The sequence below is a fragment of the Nicotiana sylvestris genome, chromosome 8 (assembly GCF_000393655.2).
Source record: "Nicotiana sylvestris chromosome 8, ASM39365v2, whole genome shotgun sequence".
NCBI classification, from domain to species: Eukaryota; Viridiplantae; Streptophyta; class Magnoliopsida; order Solanales; family Solanaceae; genus Nicotiana; species Nicotiana sylvestris.
Window position 1 is genome coordinate 174,274,671 of NC_091064.1, and position 21,149 is coordinate 174,295,819.

Genomic DNA, 21,149 nt, shown 5'->3' on the forward strand with positions numbered 1-21,149 from the left:
CATTTCGATGAGTTCGAAATAACACCCTTTAAGGCCAAGAGCCTTCGCCAAAGAAGAAGAGTTTGACCTTGATCGAACGACGACGGGTTAACATTTCGATAAGTTCAAAATAATACCCTTTAAGGCCATGAGCCTTCGCCAAAGAAGAAGAGTTCGACCTTGAACGAACGACGACGGGTTAACATTTTGATAAGTTCGAAATAACACCCTTTAAGGCCAAGAGCCTTCGCCAAAGAAGAAGAGTTCGACCTTGATCGAACGACGACGGGTTAACATTTCGACAAGCTCGAAATAACACCCCTATGGCCTAGAGCCATCGTCAAAAAAGAAGAGGTTGACCCCTACGGCCAAGAGTCATCGCCAAAAAAGAGGAGGTCGACCCTGTATGGACAAGAGCCACCGCCAAAAAAGAAGATGTCGACCCCTACGGCCAAGAGTCATCGCCAAAAAAGAGGAGGTCGACCCCGTAAGGCCAAGAGCCACCGCAAAAAAAGAAAATGTCGACCCCTACGGCCAAGAGCCATCGCCAAAGAAGAAGAGGTCGACCCCTACGGCCAAGGGCCATCGCCAAAAAAGAAGAGGTCTACCTCGTTCGAAACATGAAGGGTTAACATTTCGACCAGCTCGAAATAACACCCCGTATGGCTAAGAGCCACCGCTAAAAAGGAAGATGCAGACCCCGTACGACCAAGAGCCACCACCAAAAAAGAAGATGTCGACCCCTATGGCCAAGAGCCATCGCCAAAAAAGAAGAGGTCGACCTCTACGGCCAAGGGCCTCGCCAAAAAAGAAGAGGTCGACCTCGTTCGAACCACGAAGGGTTAACATTTCGACCAACTCGAAATAACGTCCCTATGGCCAAGGGCCATCGCCAAAAAAGAAAAATTCGGCCTCGTCCGAATCAACATCCGGCCTCGTCCGAATAAACATTCGGCCTCGACCGAGTCAACCTTTGTCCTCGACCGAATCAATACTCAGCCTCGTCCGAATCAACCTTCGGCCTCGACTAAATTAACACTCGGCCTCGACCGAATCAACTCGGCCTCGTCCGAATCAACATTCGGCCTCGTCCGAATCAACCTTCGACCTCAACCGAATTCACATTCGGTGACCTTGCCCAAATTCATATTCAGCAACCTCGCCCGAATTCACATTCTGCGTCCTCGCCCGAATTTACATTCAGCGACCTCGTCCGAATTCACATTCGGCCTACTCGCCCGTCCAGATCCGAGGACGCGAATGACCTCCTCCGATGCCGCCATCCTTGCCGAAGCCGTCTCCCGGCCTCGACGGCCTTCTCCAACTCTACCGTCTTCTCGATTGACTCATCACTCGAGTCATTGGCCCTGATCGAACTCTCCTAAAGTTCAGCCCGCGGAGATACCACTTTGACCTAAAGATCGGCACCCTCAGCCACGATCCACACTAGTCGACCTCCCCATCCGAATTTCTCGAACTATGATTAATGAAGTCCGCTCACCGAGCTCGACCAAGAGACGACCTCAATAAGCGGAGGGACTAACTGTATGGGTCAAAATTAGATCAGAGAAATTCGGCACGCGGAGACATAAGGCCGAGGACGGACAATCATCAATAGCCGAGGTCGGACAGTCATCAATAAGACCGAGGTCGGACAATGATGAAATAGCTAGTTTGCTTTGGAATCCTCAAAGGGAATATTCAGTAGAATATTCCCTCTAATTGTACTTTTTTAGGATTTTCTATGGATATCCCTTATAAATAGGAAGGGAGGACTTCCAAAAAAGGGGAGCTGACTCTCCCCCCCTCCCTCTCTCTAAAAAATATGTAAATATACCTCTTTAAAGAGATTAGAGGATCTGTGATCGCAGACCTTCATCAGATCCAAAGAGGGTCTTAAGGTTCTTGTATCTGTTACCATTCGTCTTTATCAAATGAAAGAGGATCCGCTTCACTCAAGATTTGGTGAATCTTTTCCTTTATTTATATTTTATTGCCATTTAATGTTACTTAATGCATCTTTCTTTATGCTATTAAATCTGGCCATAATCACGGCTAATATTTATACTCGGCTATGTTTTTCTATTTATATTATTTATCTCGGATCTAGAGTTAATTATCTTTAACTAGGATTTTACCCCTTCATCTTTGATTGATTTGTTCAAAAAAGTTTTAATATCTTTTGAGCCAAACATTCCGCATTTAGTTATAGGTATTAATTTGTCCCGAAAATCACTTTGTACTAAAATAGTATGATTAACTATCTCATATAAAAGGTAGAATAACTAATGGCATGAAATATTCTAACCCGTGGTATATCTTTATCTATCCCATCCTGGTAACTAAACAGCCCTAAGGGATACCATTGTATTTAACCCCAACAATTCAAGTTCATTCGTTCGTGTGACCATTCGACCTTTAATTATTTGTCTTCTGAAAATGTGATCTCATATTTTGATTTTGTTCTTAGCGTACGATATTATCTAGTTCATTCATCTACTTTTACAAAGTAAAAGATAAACAAAATTTACACAATCAGCTTCTCTCCACACGTACAACAAGACATTCTAAAATAGGCCAGCAACACATTCATGGTTATTTAAGACTGCATGTGACTCATGTAGTACTAAGCCGCAAATTATTTGTCCATTATGCTTAAGAGGTGAATTATTTGTGCTTAATACCTGTTAATGGAAATGCATTAATTAGTATGACCTATATCAACTAGAATTTGGTTCTCAGCTACATATTGTAGAGTGTAGATATTGACTACTTCTTGCTAGACAACAGATCATAGAGTTAAGCTAGCACGATAGACATGTAAGATGGTTATCCAACTTAAGTAAAGGTGAATCTAGTTAAGATTTTAAGTCAATATGTGTGAAGTAATATTGTATTCATGGTCCTTTATAGCCAGTGGCGGATTTAAGATTTTAAAGTTATGGGTGCTCGCCGATAAAAACTTCAAAAGAAGAGGAAAAATAAATTTACTTGTGGGTGCTCATTTAATATTTATCTAAATATTTGTATTGTTGCCTATATAAATTAATTAATATGGTCAAAGTTAATGGGTGCTTAAGCACCCACAACTCTCTATGTGCATCCGCCACTGTTTATAGCAATAACTACAAACTTAAGATTAATTTCTCCCAAATATTATGAAACGGTTTACTCCTTCCCTCTCTATTTATTTGATATACTTTTATTTTTAGTCCGTTAAAGAATGACACACTCTACATTTGAAAGTAATTAACCTTGCATTTTCTAATTTATCCTTAATCACAAGTTTTAATAATCAAACAAATATTATGATATGTTTAAGATCATAAATTTCAAAGGTTCAATAGCTACATAAATGTTATGACATATTTATATCACAAGTTTAAAGTCTTTATTATTTTCTTAAACTTCATTTCAACATAAAATATGTCACATAAACTGGACTAGAGAAAATAATATTTAAGGAGTCAAACTCAGAGCCGGGTGGAGCCTAAGGCCACTAAGGCAATGGCCCCCAAAATACTAAGGGCCCCAAAATCTATAAATAATATTAAATTTTGCACTATTGATGGAATTTTTAAATTATTTGATTAAAAAAGTTATAGCTAAAAGTTTTACACATCTTAAATTGTAGTTACTACTTATTTTCTGTCTTTAATTCGTCCTCACTTAAATCGATCTCTCACAATGTTAGTTTAGAATAATTTTTCTTAATTCTTTGAGTGTCTTTGTAGATATTTTTCAAGTTACCTTGATAAGTAACTATTAAAATTTGTCCCACAAAATTGTATGACTCTTGAAACATAGTAGTTACTATAATATTATTTGTTTCAACTTATATTAAAAGTACTAAAAGAAAATGTATAAGTAGAAGATCTAGCATGTTTGGCCAAGCTGCAAAAATCAGTTTATTTGGCGAAGTGTTTTTTCTCAAAAGTACTTTTGGTGAAAAGTAGTTTGTGTTTGACTAATTAATTTGAAAAATACTTATGAGCAACAATTATTATTTGACTAGGCTTTTAAAAACTACTTCTAAGTGTATTTTCTCAAAAATAGTTTTTAAAAAAGTGCTTTTTAAAAGAAGCTACTTTTTTTTGCTTCTCCAAAACTGCATATGCTTCTCCTTAAAAATACTTTTTTTTCTTCCAAAAGTTTGGCCAAACACATCAACTTTGAAAAAAAGTATTTTTTTTAAAAGAAGTGCTTGTAGGATTGGAGAAGTTTGGCCAAACAGGCTAGAATACTCTAATTGGCAAACTCAATTAGGTAAACAATGTTAATTCAATTATCGCTAACAATTTCTATATCAGTTGCCTCGGTAAAAAAAGTTTTTCAAAACTAAATCAATAAAGCTCAACATGATAACACAAAAGAGATTAAACAAATTGGTTAGACATCAACAATAATTAAAACTGATTATAACTTCTTTAGATTTTGATAAATTATAAAAGTAAAAAATAATAATTAAAAAAACTTAAGGCCTTACTTTTAATTTTCTCCTTAGGCCCATATTATGTACCTGTTCCATGATTAACACATTGTTAAAAAGCTTTTCTTAAATATTTTAACTTTAAAATTTCTTATCTAAAATGCAATTTTTTCCCTCATACCAAACGAGCCCTAAGTTATTTTCCAACCAAAAGATCCCTCAATTGTTAGCCTTCTATATATCATACAAAAGTAATAAGAGGTTTTTTAACCTTTATCCTTAGGCCTCAATTATGGGATTAATTATCCTTTATCCCTCATACCAAACGAGCCCTAAGTATTCTTTCCGTCTCAATAGCAATTTTCGAATTTCAAAAGTAATAAGAGGTTTTTTACTGCGATCTTTTATATGTTTTTTTTAATATTTTAAATTATTAATACAACAACGACCCATTGAAATCCCACTAGTGGGGTCTAGGGAGGGTAGTGTGTAGACAGACCTTACCCCTACCCCGAAGGAATAGAGAGGCTGTTTCCGAAAGACCCCCGGCTCAAGAAGACAAAAAGACAAAAGGAAGACAATATTAGTAACACCACAACAATAATATGAAAAACAGGAACAACATAAAATCAAGAAGAAAGATACAAAGCAAAAGTAAAATAGTATCCCTACCAAACTAGTCTCATAAAGTTATGACATAAGGCAAAACTCAACTACCTCATAACCTACAACCCTAATACTCGACCTCCACATGTCCCTATCAAGTGTCATGCCCTCGGAAATTTGAAGTCTCGCCATATCCTGCCTAATCACATCTCCCCAATACTTCTTAGGCCGCCCTCTACCCCTTCTCGTGCCCTCCACAACTAGCCATTCGCACCTCCTTACCAGAGCATCTGGGCTTCTCCTCTGAACATGCCCGAACCATTTGAGTCTCGCTTCTCGCATCTTGTCATCAATGGGAGCCACACACACCTTCTCCCGAATATCATCATTCCTAATCTTATCCATCCTAGTATGCCCGCACATCCACATCAACATCCTTATTTCTGCTACCTTCATCTTCTGGGTATGTGGGTTCTTAACCGGCCAACACTCAGCCTCACACATCATGGCCAGTCTAACCACCATTTTATAGAACTTACTTTTGAGTATCAACGACACTCTCTTGTCACACAATACTCCAGATGCTAACCTCCATTTCATCCATCCTACCTCAATACGGTGTGTGTCATCCTCGTCGATATCCCCTCTCCCCTAGATAACCAACCCAAGGTACTTGAAGCTGCCTCTACTCGGGATGACATGTGATTCAGGCGTCACATTCACGCCAACTTCCCCCTGCTCAGTGCTGAACTTACACTCCAGGTATTCCGTCTTCGTCCTGCTAAGCTTGAAACTCTTAGATTCAAGAGCCAATCTCCAAACCTCCAGCTTCTCGTTAACACCAGCTCGCGACTCGTCGATCAGAACTATGTCATCGACGAACAACATGCACCATGGCACATCCCCTTGAATGTGGTGTGTTAACGCGTCCATGACCAGGGCGAATAAGAACGGGCTGAGCGCAGAACCTTGGTGTAATCCCATAACAACACGAAAAGCGTCAGAGTCGCCTCCTACTGTCCTAACCCGAGTCTTTTCCCCATCATACATGTCCATAATCGCCATAATGTAGGGAACCAACACGTCTTTTGCCTTCAAGCTTCTCCAGAGAATTTCTCTAGGAACCTTGTCATACACTTTCTCTAGGTTAATAAACACCATGTGCAGGTCTTTCTTCCTATCTCTGTACTGTTCAACCACCCTCCTAACAAGGTGTATAGCTTCTTTAATAGAACGACCCGGCATACGTTTTAAATTATTAATAGTGACTTATAATACGTTTTATGTAGATCTCAAATGCCTACGTTTTTATTTCAGAAAATGAAAAAGTTTTATGTCCGAATTCATGATGAAAATAAAAAAAAATTGATTCTCGAAATCTGACTATAACTCATAAATTGGGTAAGTGGGAGTAATATATTATCATGATTTAATGCTAAATAGACAGCCGATCCCTCTAACACGGTCGAGATATTACATCCGTTCAGAAGATAGGTTGAAAAGAAAATATAGGAGGGCAAATTTGAAGAAATAAAACTCAATAATTGGGCACTTGAATTTGAATCCCATGACTGTTGATCCAAAAACCCAAAAGACAGAACAGAGGACAGTACCAGATGGGATCCAATGCAATACCACTCTGTCTTTTCATAGGAGTATTACATTACCTTTACCTACACTTTTCTTTTAAAAAAAAGGTCGTTCATAAATGTTTGTAGTATTGTTTGTTTGTACACCAAAACAGAAAAGAGAGGACAGAGAAAGAGATATCTTAAGAGCACTGACTTTTTAGATTCTTTGTCTGCTTGTTTGTGGTGTTATTTGAGTCTTTTTATAAAACGGGTCGTGCCTTTTTAGGGTCAAATCCATAAGCACTTGGGTTCCATTCTTGTCAATAGCCAAAATTAGGATTTTGAGTTTGTCAATTCTAAATTTAGAAAAGATAAGCTTATTAATTTGGAGAAATTATTTATATAAATTGATAGCCCGTTTGGTCATATTTTTATTTTTTTTAACTTTTTCGATTTTCTTTTTTAATTTTTTTTTTCGAAATTAGTGTTTGGCCATAACATTTTCAATTTTCACTTGAAGATAATTTTTGAATTTTTCAAAAATTTGAAAATCTCCAAAAAAACTATTTTTCAAAATTTTCATTCAGATCACTCACAAAAATTAAAAACAACTAAAAATTATATTCATGTACAAACACAACTCTAATTTACAAATATCATTTTCACTTTAATTTTTTTTTTATTACTTTTTTCGGAATTTTACAATTCTTATGTCCAAGCGCCCACTAAATAAATGTTTAACGCAAATATTAGATCTGAGCTAAAATTATTTAATTTTGCTAAACCCACATGCATAAATGTAGCTTCACCCCTGGACGTAGCGAAGGGGATTCGAACTCTTTCCACAGTAAAATTACACTAAGTCAAAATTATTTTTTTATGTATATATAGTAGATATAGAATGCCAGACTATTGGGAATATACTAAATATGTTGTTGTTGTATAGTAGATATTGAATATTATATTTATTTTTTATATTTTGAACAACTGAAATTGCTACCTCCACCACTAATTCTTGTAAATTCAAACAAAAACTGTATCATTTTTTTTGTTCCCACGTCCCAAAGCGGGAAAAATGGAACACAAACACAACTGTGGTCGTGTCCTATTGTTCTCTTATTTTTTTGAATTTCAAAACCCAACGGCTCTTTGCACAATGTAGTCAAGCAGCATAAACCTCGGTTACCCACCACCCCACTACACCCACAACCCCATATCTAAAAGAAACCTCATTAAAGTTGCAGTCTTTTTCTGTTTTCAAGTCATTTTGATAAGAAAAAAGTCATTTTTACCTCATTAATAGTGTGAGTCTGTGTTAAATTCTTTTCCCTTCAAAGTGAAGCATTAGTTTTGGGTAGTTAACAAGAACTTTCTCTTTCTGCTTTAACTCTCTTTTGTTTCTTTGTTGCATTGATATCTACACAAGTATTTTTACTTAAAAGTAGTACTACTACTTGTTTTGACTTCTCGAAAGTTGAAAGCTTTGTTGTCTAAAAATTTTCTTTATCTCTCTGCAAACAAGGATAGCTTGTTTTCTTGAACAGAAACTGAAGTTGGGTTTTTAAGAAAAAACAAGAAAATGGGTGCTTCTGGAAAATGGGTGAAAGCTTTGATAGGATTCAAGAAGTCTGAAAAAGAAGATCATGTAAGCTCAAATCTGCACTAAAAATTCAATCTTTTTACATGTACAAAGAGTTAACTGTTTGTGTACATTTTTTTTATAGGAGAAGGTGAGTGGAAAGAGCAAGAAATGGAAGCTGTGGAGGAGTTCATCAGTGGATATTGGAGGGTCTACGTGGAAGGGATTTAAGCACAGAAATGGTGGTGTTGGGTCAGAAGGGTCAGATTCATCATCAGTGAACAATGAAGCTTACTCAGCTGCTGTAGCTACTGTGGTTAGAGCTCCTCCTAAAGATTTTAAAGCAGTGAGGGAAGAATGGGCTGCTATCAGGATTCAAACTGCCTTTCGTGGTTTCTTGGTATTCACTCTAATTCTACTCTCTTCATTCCTTCTTTCTTGTTCTATTTTGTGCTTAAGATTTGTGTACCCTGTGTAAGTTCCCCACTTCTTTTATTTGTATATGCTCCACTCTTCCAATCAAAGTTCTATTATGTCTCAAAAGCTGCTGGTTAAATATTTATCCTTTCTCATGGGTATGAGCAGATGTATGCTATAGGTAGAGGGATCGCCGGCACCCATAGATAGTGATATATATGTCACTGGGGTCACTAGCACCCTTAAAGTTCGGCAAGAATTTCATATGTACATGTATTATGTCTTTAGAAAATAGTTACTAATATTAGTAGTGACAAAGCAAGTTTTGGTTGAATCAAAAAGTGCACCTGTGACCTTCAAATACTGGGTCTGCCTCGATGGCTTAGAAACATGATTCATGATGGCCTTTTCCCTGAATAGTTGTGTTAAAGTCGCACGGTAGCTCAATAGCTCTTAATTCACTGTTAAGAATGGAATAGTGCATTAATTTATTGGTGTCCTGAGGTTAGATTTAACTAGCAAAATGCTGATGAGAAATGAGGGAAATGCACTTTACTTTGAAGAACATATATATCATGATATACAGACTTGTTAAGTTATTAAACTAGCAGAAACTCAGAAATTTTCTATCTTATATTTTTTGCTTAGTGAGCATGGGATAAGAACTCTGTATATCCCAGCATGACATCTTTTATTTAATAGTTTACTAGTCTAGAATACATGCATCAAATTCTGATTGTTTACAGAAATCTGTTTGTCCAGTATTTGATTCTCTTTGCTGATAAGAATGATACTTGTCTTGAAAAATTATATGATTGATCTGCTTTTTTGTATATAACTTTGTAAACAAGGGACATTTAGTTGTGTTTATTCAAATTGATCTTGATTTAGTATTTTTGAATGACAATTTAGGCAAGAAGAGCATTAAGGGCCTTGAAAGGATTGGTAAGGCTTCAAGCACTTGTTAGGGGCAGACAAGTAAGGAAGCAGGCTGCAGTCACTCTTAGGTGTATGCAAGCTCTGGTTCGGGTACAAGCTCGTGTTAGAGCTCGTCGTGTCCGTATGTCTATAGAGGGGCAAGCTGTACAGAAGATACTAGAGGAACACCGTGGCAAACTTGATCCTTTGAAAGAAGCTGAGGTACAAAACTACTTGTCTTTCTTGTCCTTTTTGCTGGTTGTAAATTACCTTGACATATTTACACTTTTTTCTAATTCCCAGGAAGGATGGTGTGACCTTAAAGGAACTCTTGAAGAGGTTAAAACAAAGATACAAATGAGGCAAGAGGGAGTCTTAAAAAGAGAAAGAGCACTTGCATACTCTCAAGCTCAAAAGGTCAATTCCATTTAGAAAGCAGACTAAATTGACTTTTTCTTGACCTGTACTAAATGATTGGATGCTTTACTTAATGCAGCAGTCAAAATCAAGCCAGAATTTTGATTCTAGAACCACTATCTCGGTTCCATCTCTCAAAAATCTTGATTATGATAAGAGTAATTGTGGATGGAGTTGGTTAGAACGTTGGATGGCAGCGCGGCCATGGGAAAACAGATTGATGGAACAAGCTTATAACGATTCTTTGGAGACCACACCAAAGGCTAAGGACAATCAGTTGAAGACATCTGAACCTTGCTCTGTGAAAGTGAAGAAGAACAATATGACCAAAAGGATATCAGCAAAACCTCCGTTGGTGATAGGCCACACTACTCGTTCTTCATCAAGCCCGAGTTCTGAATTCAGATATGACGAGAGTTCAGCTTCCTCTTCATTCTGCACATCAACAACGCCAATATCCGGGAACACAATGTTGGCATCAGATAGGACTGAAGACAGCAATAGTAGTCGACCAAATTACATGAGCCTAACTGAGTCAACGAAGGCCAAGCAGAGAAATCAGAGAATCCTTAGACAGTCAATGGATGAGTTCCAGTTTCTTAAGAACTCTGGCTTACTTAGTAATGGTGACTCGAAGAGTTGTGCTGGTTATGACAATATGACAAGGCCTCTTTGTCTTCCTACTCGAATGGATAAATTATCTAGACCAAGGGACAAAGAGAATTGTGCCGGTTTTGAGTAATCAAAGAATGACTAGGCTTATGGCAGCTCTTACAACAGCTTGTTGTTGTAGAAAAAAATCAAAAGTTGGTGTTGGGTATGTTTAATTTTTCCTGGACTTAGTTTGTGGGTTGTCATTCGTAGTATGTATGTTATTATGTAGATCATCTCCTCTATTATCATAAATTTACTGAGATAAGTTGATCATATATTGACTGTGCGCGACTATGGATGATTGATGGAAACCAGAAACATTTAAGCAATGATTCACAATTTTTGTGTCATAAAATGGAGTTACATTCAATGTTTCTATTTTGAAATGCCAATCTGCATTTGAAATGGTGGAAATTACAAATCTGTATTTTAGTTCTTTCACAGATGTACTGGATTCAGTTCAAGATTGAGCTCTCACTCATCTCTTGAATCATTAGTGAACTAGATGGTCATGTTGGAAACTTTCATTTACGCTTGATGGCACAAACCTTGACTCCATGCTTATAGTTAAGTACTATACCATACTCAAGTTCCAGTGGCTTTTCCATAAGGGGAGAGTGTCGAAAAATGTACTTGCGATATAAGTGAATCAGTGAGAGTTTAAGTTCTTGTATGGAGAACTTCTGTCCTATGCATGCTCGCGGCCCTATTCCAAATGGAATATTTGCATAAGGATGCCTTTGTTTTTCCTCTTCACAGCTTGGATCAAACCTCTCTGGTCTAAACTTCTCTGGTTCGGGGAAGTTCTTTGAATCCTTAGCAAGAACTCCAAGAGCCAACCAAACCCATGTGCCCTGCTTAATTATTAAAAATATGGTAAAAATAATAAACATGAGATCGATTTAAGTAGAACCAATCCCTTCCCTCTCCAATCCATTGAAATCTAACTCTTGGAAGAGTTAAAAAGATAATCATTATAGAGAAAATGGATATGAACCTTAGGAAGTTTATAGCCTCCGATCTCCACCTCAGCTGATGTTTCTCTGGCAACTAAGGGTGAGACGACATAACACCTCATTGCTTCTTTGATTACCTAAAGTTTGTGAACAATTACAAGAAGAATGAGATTGTCTTTGCCGACATTCTGCCTGTAGTTTTTTTAAGAATTTATTAGAAGATTAAGTAAAGTTTTGGCACTCACCTGATCAAGGTATGGGAATTTCTGCTGAAGCTCAATGGCAGTGAGTATGTGATCATCAGGGCCAAAAGCATCTATCTCCGTGAGCAACTTCTGCTCAACCTCTGGATGGCCAGCAACCAAATAGATAATAGAAGACAATGTAAAGGAAGTTGTTGCAGAACCAGCCAGTAAGTGCTCATAAGTTACAGCACTGATATAATCTGAGGTGAAAACATTCTTAGCTAACTTCTCTGACTCCCTTGCCTGCAGTATAAGCGATAAGAAGTCCTTTGAACTGCGATCTTTTTCCTCCATCCTCTTTGCCACTATCTCATCTAACCTCCTGCTTAAATTCTTGTTTGTTCTTTCTACTTTCCAGTCCATAGTGCCAGGAATTCTCTTGAGGATTTGGCGGAATGGCTCTTGAAGAATCGGAACAAGCAATCCCAATATGATTGAAACAGAACCTGATAAGTCCATTTTGAGTTGTGTTGTGGAGTAAATGTGCTGATTGATGAATTCTTGGACTTCACTGTCATTTTGCTCATGGTTCATTTTGTCTGATATTGGTTTGGAGAGTCCAAAATCCACACCAAAAGCAGCTTGTCCAATTACATCAGTAGCTAACTTGAGGGAGAGATCAGAGAATGTGAGATCTCCCTCAGAATCAAGATTTTTAGTTGAAGACTCGATAAACGATTGCATGATTGGCACTAACTTAGCAAGGTAAGATGGCTGGTAGACTGATAGAATAGTGTTTCTCATTGTTGACCATCTGGAGTCCCTGTAATTAACATACCATTAGGTTTCTTCTAGTAGAACATCACACTTTCCATTATGCAAAATTAGAATCATCAAATATGGTGAGCCTTGGTGAGCCTTGGAGCAATGATAAAGTTATCTCCGTCTAACCTAGAGGCCACTAGTTCGATCCCTGGAATCAGCCATTGATGTTTACATCAATGTGGGCTGCCTACATTACACCCCTTCGGGTGCGGCACTTCTCCGTATCCTGCGATGCATCGGGCTGCCCTTTTATTACTGTTAGTTTTTATATAGAACCTTGGAAATGATCATCTAATGATGGCTAATGGCTCCCCTTGAATAAGCCTCATCAAATCATTTTGAAGAGATTGGCCAATTATTATGCAAAATGCTCTCTATTTGAACTACTTTACCTAGTAAAAAATAGGCCTTTCTGATGAAGAGGGGATGCTGCAATGGGAGATGGGATGCTTCTATTTGGTATGTCCTTGAATTTCTTTATTCCAACTTCTCTGCATAGCTCTGCATCTGCTACTATAACTAGTGGCTGTCTGCCCATATGAAATCTGCTCAAGAATAACAAATATAAAATCTGCTCAAGAAACATATGCTCAAGAATAACATATGAAATCTGCTCAAGAAACAACTAAGTACCACAAAGATAAACTGATCAAGAAATGATAATAATGAAGGCAAACCTGAAGATAGGACCATATTGTTTGGCAAGGACAGAGAAGACATCAGGGCCATATTTAGCCATCAAAGGAAGGTGTCCTACAAGGGGAAAAGCTGGAGGACCAGGTACTTTTCTCACACGCCAATAAGGTCTATAGAAGTAGACCAAAACACCAGCTACAAAGGCTAAGATAGTGCATATTGTTGAGACCAAAGATGGTGACTTTATTAGTACTTCTGCAGTGTTTTCTATTGATTGTAGAATGGTTTTGCTTAGGAACTCCATATTTGTTTTTTGATGGAGAAGGAGATCAAATGGATGTTTGACTATATATGAAACAAATATTCCATATATATGCATATATGTTTAGGAGAATCTTTAAATTAATGGGGTTGAGCCGGCCTTGTTTTTTTTTTTATCTATGATCAAATCATGTCATGAGTTGTTGGTCTTTGTTCTTAATGATGGCTATGCTTAAATGGTGGGGTCCTCTATATTTGATTTTGCACTTTCAAGTGCTGATATTTTTAATTTAAGGAAGGAAAAATATAGGGAGAGTGCCTAATGAAGCTACTAGAAAAGGCGAAACTTCATTTTGGATTGATACATAAAATAAATCTGTTTTTGTCCGGACAAGAGCAGATGTAGAGATTCTCCAAATACAATGTTTGCTGTGATGCCTTTTGTGTTTTCATTGTCCTTTTTTTGAGTGGAGTCATGAGCCACTTAATGTGAAGAATAAGGCCTCTCTGTCTTTTCACTTGAGCTTAACCCTCCTCAGCTACTCCACTAGTTTTGGTCTGTCTATTCACTATGGCTCAATTTCCTCAGCTACTCACCTGATCACTAGTTTTGATCATGTACTATCTTGAATTGTTTCCATTACATTTTGGTTCATTTATATTCTCGTTCTTAGAAAATCGTCTCATATATGCCCTTCGTTGGGTTCCAATGTAAAAAAATGGATGGGCTCCTGATGTCCAAAGTCTTCGAGAAATGAAGTCCATTAATCTTAAGTTTGAAATTCATTAGGAGTCACGGGTAAATACAGCACTGCGGGAATAATACTAAGATAAGTTTTAACGATTATGAAGTTGCTCAATTCCAAATAGTATCAGTAGCAAAGTTGACACTTTTTCATTTTTATTTTTACTAGTGGACGGTCAAGTGGCGGCGAAGCCAGAAAATTTAATAATGGTATTCCAATAACACCCTTTGTCAGTGAGCTATGTAACGGTGTTCAAAGTTTATTTTTTAATTAATAACAAGTAATATTTTACTATGTATATATAATGTATTTTTCGGCAAAGGGCCAAGGGTATTCAGCTGACCATCCTTGGCCATACATAACTTTACCCCTGGCTCCAACAGGTTGGGTGCGTGAATACCAATTTGACTTAGCATAAATGAACCACTTTGAATCCTTGGGATGTCACACATCAACTTTAAATGACTCGATTGGTTCCTCTTAACACAGAAGAAAGAATGAGGAAGGAAAGGAACAAACAATTTTAGCTTTATAGTTGTCAAGGGGCAAGTGGAAGATAATACCCTACAGAGATGCATATATATATATATATATATAGACGGATGTCGGATTTAAGTTTTATGGGTTCAACCTGTAAAGTTTTTAGTATTGAACCCATTGTATTTTTAAATTTATGGGTTCGTATTGCTATATATTATAATATTATTAAATTTTTACACATAAATTTATGCTCCGCGTCAAAAGTACTGGGTTCAGTTGAACCCGATACCAATGCGTTGCATCCGCCTCTCTCTCTATATATATATTAATGGATCAACCTTTTGTAACCATCTATTGCATGTCGCTTAACCGAACAGCCAGACACAAGACACATCACACATGTTATGAACAACATACATCAATGTACACGTGATAATATACTAAAATATTATTGTCTACCTATCACAAGAAATGTTCTTTTAATTCTTGAGGTGGTTATTTTAACGAAGCTCGAGTCGTTTAGTTACATCTTTGATGCTTTACGCAAAAGAGAAAGAATATTAATTTGGACATGAAATGTTTTTCGAGTTTTTTCTGGACCTGAGGTGAGACAATTTTCCTAACTGCTCAATTATTATATTGTTGAGATTAAACTAATACTATTTGTCTAAGAGATTTTGTCTCCTTTCACAGGCAACCCTAAACTGGGCATATTCTTTAAACCCTAAACTGATACTATGCCTTTTTTATGATAACATCAGCATGATCTATTAAATATCACATTACGTTTAAATTTGCATATAAGTAATATTACCTTATTTGAAATTCAACCATAATTCTTGTTGTTATTAGATCTTGCTACTTCCAAAGTCCAAACTCTAGAATTATTTAATGGAAGTTCAAGTATATAACTCTCTTTATCCAAAGGAAAATTTCTTGTTGGTAAAAATAAAATTATAGTGAAAAAATAAAATAACTTCAGAAGCGTGTATATCTTGCTCTCTTCAAGAAGATTCAAGCCTATTGTGATAATTTTTATTTTTTTTACCGATCCAGCAATAGTACTCTAGTCTTGTCCCCTTCAAAATACAACCGTCCAATAACATCGTGTGATTCAAACAAAGTCTATATAACTTGCTAAGTCCAAAACTCTACCACTTGAAATACCTCAACAAAATGAAATTCTCTTTTGTAATACCTCAACAAAATGAAATTCTCTTTTGTGCGGAATAACTTATACACTTAAATTTTTTCTCTTGTTCTTATTCTCGGCTCTCTTTTTTACTACAACAACCTCACTTATTTCATGCACACTACAATGCTAACCCGTATCCAAACACAAGGAAAAAGTACCACTATTTATAAGTGTAAAATTTCTTGCATAAAATAAATAACAAGGTAATGAGATAATAAAATTGTAAAACATGAGTTGGCGGTTATAAAATTTAAGTTTTACCGGGTAATTAGCGATAAAACATATCATTAATTGTTACATGAGTTGCACCAAGAAATAAAGATCACTTCCTTGCCAACTTAACTACTAACAAGACAATCACTCATTTATTCGAAACTATCACTTAACTATGCAAATGTCACTCAGAAGATAAATCAACCATATTTCTCAAACTTTTCGATGGCTAAATACCTTTATCGTGATATTCCACCTGAAACACTTTAAAGTGAGCCCTAAAACTTCAGCGTCACAGGCCTTAATCTATCACAACCATAAGACAGCTCAAATAAATCTTCCCCTGATTACAGCAACTACTACTTGAGAGTGCAGTAACCACAGTACAGGGGGTGCATACTTGCATCTTGCAGCATAAACCTCCGTACACTGAGAAGTTAAAGAACACCAGACTGCCCAAGGTGGAAAATGCACTCATCCAATAGACAAAATTAGATTATGGAATATCCACATAGGTCTACCTACATCAAATACAAAACTATCAAATTGAGATGAGGAAGTATGATACTTAACCATAATTAAGTGAAAAGAGTGTATGCAAGAGACATGTTGAATTGTATCCTTCTGTGCAATGCAAAAGCTAATTATTAGTTATGCATCTATGACACAATTATATCACTCTGGAATACAGAACTACTTATTAACTCCGTTGAACATCATAAGGAGCTTCAATCAACAACAACAAACCTAGTGTATTCCCACAAACAGGGTTTGGGGAAGATAGTGTGTACGCAAACCTTATCCTACCTAGTGAAGGTAGAGAAGTTGTGTCCACAAGGAGCTTCAATCATCTACAAAATGACAAGAAAAGTCAAAACAAATACTGCTCCGACATAACTGCCTAGACTAAGAAACAAAAACTGTTGAACTTTTATCTATACTTAATATTCGTGTGATCCCTACTAGAGATTGCCTCAAATCTTCATGAAAGTAGACCTGCATCTTAACCTGAAAAAATATAAGAGGAAAAATTAATTCTGCACATCACCTTTCAAGAAGAACTGGGTACAATCAATACATAAACAAAAGATATAAAATAGCAACATTAGTAGGCCTCCACGACGTCGCCATTCCCTGCTATAGGAGAGACATAAAATGTAACATGTCATCAAAACATGTTAGCAGTAACACAACCAAAATACATTATGTATAGGATACTGGAGTTGTGCAAGGAGGCCAGGAGAACAACTGAATTTCCACAACATCAATCTTCAGTCATTGGACCTAGAGAAAACCAATTTGATCTACAAGGTCATCTAATTCCTCACCCCATTCAGATGTTGTCCCAACAAGATCTTCAACTTCCACGTCAAGCTCAGGTTGATCAATAACCAGTACTTCCTCTGCTCCATCCCCAGATATAAGATCTTCACCGAGCAACTCTTCCCATATATTCTCAGGCACTGGATCCATATCGGTTGCACTTGCTGTCACAACAGAAGCCGACCTTGCGTTGCTGCTTGATTCATTGTCCAATGCAGCAGAGAACAGTATTTCCATATCGCTTCCCATTTTTGTAAGTTCCGTTTCACGATCTCGAGTTGAGTAATTCATAGGCTGATCACTTCCCACGGCAACTGATACTAAATCTTGAAGATTCTCACTACTGGGGGTCATAGTTAGTCTCCTCTTTTGCCCAACTTCAATGCGTTGTTTATCTTTTCTTTGCACACATTTATCCAAGTATTGCTGGAGAAAAGTCGGATTGCTGAAAATCTTGGCTAGGAAACTCATCATCTGCTCTTGTTTCCTCTCTGTACTTTCGATTTTTTCTCCCATTGCAATGATCTGATTTCTAGTACTCTGCTGTTGCTGTCTAAGCTTAACTATTTCAGTCCTCAGAAGATTCTTATCCCGCTTTAGTCTTTCGAGCTCCTCCTCCATTCCATAATACCCTATTTCAATACACGGCCCAGATCCTTGTTGGTTCATGCTTTGACCAACATTCCTCCTCCTCTTTATGGTCTTCAAAAGATGCTTCTGTCCGCCTAGAAAACCTTCATTCGCAAATTCCCATCTATCCGGATCCACTTTTCTAAAACCCTGCATTGTCATGATGTTAGAGTTGAGAAACTTTATAGTCTACTGCAGAAAATACAAGAAAGTATAGATGACGAGCCAAGATTGAAACAGAAGAAACAACCTAACGTGCTTCTTTCTTCGAGTATTCATCGTACAACCATCAAACACAAGCAGTAGAATTCATCAGAACCACCAACCATCAGCTGCAGAGACTATCTGAACTTCTGTCTAAAGCTAATGGAGCAAAATATGTATCAATGTCATGCAAAGCAAAGAAAATATTGTGCACTCGGTACAACCAAATTCCAAACAAATCACTTGAAAGGAAAGATAACACTGTTGAGTAAGAATTCAGCAGAAACGATGAATTGTTGATTCTAGGAAAAGTATATAGCTTTGAGGGGTAGAGTTGAGCAGTTCAACTTATAATGCAAGATGCACCAAGTTATTCTTGGACGCAAAAGAAAAAATCACTAAGTCATTTCAAAACCATGGAGTAATAAGATTTGAAACCATAACAATTAAGGACTAGGGTTCGGCCGTATCTCTCCCAGTTAAGATGAATTGGCATAAGTCACCTCAAACTAATCAAAAAACCAGTATTTTGGGCCCTAAATCAAATTGGCTATTCAGTTCTACACAAAAACATCCCAATTCTGCAATGCACGTCTTGAAACATAATTAGCTATTCAAATTTCCCACAAAATTGGTTACCACCAAGACATCATTCTTAATAGATTCACAATAAAATATCCAAAGGTAGGAGTTCAGCTATTTAGAAACCCAACTAATCAAACTCTAAAGCTAACACATAATTGATCCACAATAAACTACTCAAAGGTCTGAGTTAAGCTAATTACAAACCTAATTAATCATAGACTAAAGCAAACACAGGATACCATAATTAGATGTGGGTTAGAAGTAAAAAGATAAGTACTTACATATGTGTTAAGCTGGCGAATGAAACTGGAGAAATTACTGTGCTTGAAATGCTTAGGCAGCAAAGTGGTTGAAAACTTATGAGAATCCCAAACAATAAAGCTATTCCTTGCTCTGCTCCATGAAATCACTGCATCAGTTGAAGAGTCTTCCACCATTTCATAAGTCTTGCTCAGAAACGGTGGTGGACCCACGTCATGCAGCCCCTCCATTGGTAGCGGCGGCGCCGTCACGGCGGTGCCAACGCCCTCTTCCTCCCGCTTCACTCCCACTTCTTCGTCCATTTCCTTTTACTTTTTCAGTTGCTAATTACAATTAAGATTAACGGTTTTTGAAAGGTTTTACGAGGTGGGTTTTGTGGGGATTAATGAAAGAGAGTGAGCCGAGTGATATAAAATGAGAAGTGGAGTAGAAGGTTCTAGATAAAAACAGATGGAAGGAGAACGAGAAAGAAAGAGTTTTGGAAAATATCTTTGTGTTAGATATTTGGAAGGACCAGTGAGTTATTGGAAGTTTCTAACAATTGCACAGTGAAGTCAGAGGTGTCAGTTTAGTTGGACAAGTGTTTGTGTCGTCTTAAAGGAAACACCTAGAAGCTTCTCAAGAATTCTAGTACTAGGAGTAAAGATTTGTCTGCCCTTCGAATATAGTAGGAGCAGGAAGTTGGTATATGACCCGCGTTAACTCGTTTGAGTTTGGATAGCTCGATTTGCGTAAACAGAGTTTTACATTCTTATTCTTATGTCATATAATAAATTATACTATTTTAAATATTCATGTTTAACAAATTACCCTATCTATATAAGTTTTGTTTACAAAATATATATATTCCACCTTAAAACGCTCCCAATCAATTATTAGTGTCTTCAATTAAGGGATTTAGTTACACCCTTTTTCCTTTTTTTTCTCCTCTCTCCCCTTTATCTCCAGATCTTCCTTATCTTTTTTATATAAAATTACTCGGAGGTTGTTCCTTTTTTGTCCGGAGCTAACTCCTAGAAACAACCGCAGATTTGTTCGTTCTTTTTTTCTTTCTGAATTTTGAGAACATTCTTTTCCTTTTTCACACATGAATTTCTGAAGCTGCTAAAAATAAAAATAAAAACTCTTCTTTACTGACACTGTTTTTGTTAACAGAAACTATTGTTACTTATGTGTAATGTTAGTGTAGTTTTGAGTTAGGCATACGTCTCCATAAGTTCACGAGGACAAAGTGAGTGGATTTTAGTTTTCATTAATGAATAATGGTCCCTCTCTTGGTTCGTATTGTATCATATCTTCTACTACTATTTACTTAGCAAATACGAATAGAATAGCTAACTTCACTTTCAAAGTTCCAACAGCTATTACGACGTGTTTATTTTTATACATTATTTCTATACAATTAAATACAACTACAATATCATACAACTTAAATATAATTTTTATACAAAATTTATACAATATGTCTTTTGTATATTTTGTATCTGATTTATACATAATAAAAATAAATTTCATACAACTAATTATATATTATACAATTTATCTACAACTTATCTACAACTTCCACACATTATTTCTACCTAGTTAAATACAACTACAATAACATACAACTTAAATACAAATTTTATACAAAATTTATATAATATGTCTTTTGTATATTTTGCATTTTTTATACATAGTAAAAATAAATTTCATACAACTAATTATATATTATACAACTTATCTACAATTTTCATATATTATTTCTACTCAATTATATACAACTACAATATCATACAACTTAAATATAATTTTTAAACAATATTGTTCAACTTTCATACAATAATTATATATATATATATATAACAAAGTACAAATTTTCTACATTTTTTCTACAATTTCTGTAATATAATGTATGTTATGTCTTCTTCTTCGAGGAGTTTCAATCTGAAATTCAGCCAAAACCAAGTCTAATCTTCACCAAAACTCCTCAAAATTGAGATATAAACTCTAAACCATATTCCCAATTATTTGCAACAACACCCAATCTAAATAAATAATAATTTTTGAAAACCCAAATTCGAATTTAAAGCTTCAGAG

The 21,149-nt window shown here is 36.4% G+C and overlaps 3 protein-coding genes across 14 annotated transcripts; 1 reads left to right on the plus strand and 2 right to left on the minus strand.

The window, feature by feature from the left end:
- Positions 1 to 7,771: 7,771 nt before the first annotated feature.
- LOC104245422 (protein IQ-DOMAIN 6) lies at positions 7,772 to 10,845 on the plus strand. 2 transcript variants are annotated; one of them, XM_009801025.2, is made up of 5 exons: positions 7,772 to 8,230; positions 8,310 to 8,564; positions 9,494 to 9,721; positions 9,803 to 9,916; positions 9,999 to 10,845. In XM_009801025.2, the coding sequence occupies exons 1-5, from the start codon at positions 8,165 to 8,167 to the stop codon at positions 10,656 to 10,658; spliced, it is 1,323 nt and encodes a 440-aa protein (XP_009799327.1). In that variant the 5' UTR covers positions 7,772 to 8,164; the 3' UTR covers positions 10,659 to 10,845. The 2 variants fall into 2 exon arrangements, with proteins under 2 accessions (XP_009799327.1, XP_009799326.1); XM_009801024.2 differs by having other exon boundaries at positions 7,773 to 8,230; positions 9,996 to 10,845.
- A 45-nt stretch (positions 10,846 to 10,890) lies between these two features.
- LOC104245421 (cytochrome P450 711A1) lies at positions 10,891 to 13,627 on the minus strand. Its single transcript, XM_009801023.2, has 5 exons — positions 13,214 to 13,627; positions 12,929 to 13,081; positions 11,772 to 12,534; positions 11,568 to 11,663; positions 10,891 to 11,424 (listed from the first exon to the last, which is right to left on the minus strand). The coding sequence occupies exons 1-5, from the start codon at positions 13,549 to 13,551 to the stop codon at positions 11,095 to 11,097; spliced, it is 1,680 nt and encodes a 559-aa protein (XP_009799325.1). The 5' UTR covers positions 13,552 to 13,627; the 3' UTR covers positions 10,891 to 11,094.
- A 2,447-nt stretch (positions 13,628 to 16,074) lies between these two features.
- LOC104245420 (heat shock factor protein HSF30) lies at positions 16,075 to 19,598 on the minus strand. Of its 11 annotated transcripts, XR_011401740.1 has the most exons (5): positions 19,091 to 19,598; positions 17,396 to 18,170; positions 17,009 to 17,075; positions 16,875 to 16,918; positions 16,075 to 16,584 (listed from the first exon to the last, which is right to left on the minus strand). XR_011401740.1 is itself a non-coding variant. In XM_009801022.2 (3 exons), exons 1-3 carry the CDS (start codon positions 19,370 to 19,372, stop codon positions 17,071 to 17,073), a joined length of 1,062 nt encoding a protein of 353 aa, XP_009799324.1. In that variant the 5' UTR covers positions 19,373 to 19,598; the 3' UTR covers positions 16,075 to 17,070. The 11 variants fall into 11 exon arrangements, 2 of the variants coding, with proteins under 2 accessions (XP_009799324.1, XP_009799323.1); XR_715723.2 differs by having other exon boundaries at positions 16,075 to 16,918; XR_011401739.1 differs by having other exon boundaries at positions 17,009 to 18,170.
- Between the last annotated feature and the right edge of the window lie 1,551 nt (positions 19,599 to 21,149).

Coding starts and splice junctions, on each gene's coding strand:
- LOC104245422 (XM_009801024.2), top strand. CDS start 8,165: ATGGGTGCTTCTGGAAAATGGGTGAAAGCTTTGATAGGATTCAAGAAG. Junction 8,565..9,493: donor CTGCCTTTCGTGGTTTCTTG/GTATTCACTCTA, acceptor ATGACAATTTAG/GCAAGAAGAGCATTAAGGGC. Junction 9,722..9,802: donor ATCCTTTGAAAGAAGCTGAG/GTACAAAACTAC, acceptor TCTAATTCCCAG/GAAGGATGGTGTGACCTTAA.
- LOC104245421 (XM_009801023.2), bottom strand. CDS start 13,551: ATGCATATATATGGAATATTTGTTTCATATATAGTCAAACATCCATTT. Junction 13,082..13,213: donor CAATATGGTCCTATCTTCAG/GTTTGCCTTCAT, acceptor ATTCTTGAGCAG/ATTTCATATGGGCAGACAGC. Junction 11,425..11,567: donor GAGGCTATAAACTTCCTAAG/GTTCATATCCAT, acceptor ATAATTAAGCAG/GGCACATGGGTTTGGTTGGC.
- LOC104245420 (XM_009801021.2), bottom strand. CDS start 19,372: ATGGACGAAGAAGTGGGAGTGAAGCGGGAGGAAGAGGGCGTTGGCACC. Junction 18,171..19,090: donor TTCGCCAGCTTAACACATAT/GTAAGTACTTAT, acceptor ATGACAATGCAG/GGTTTTAGAAAAGTGGATCC.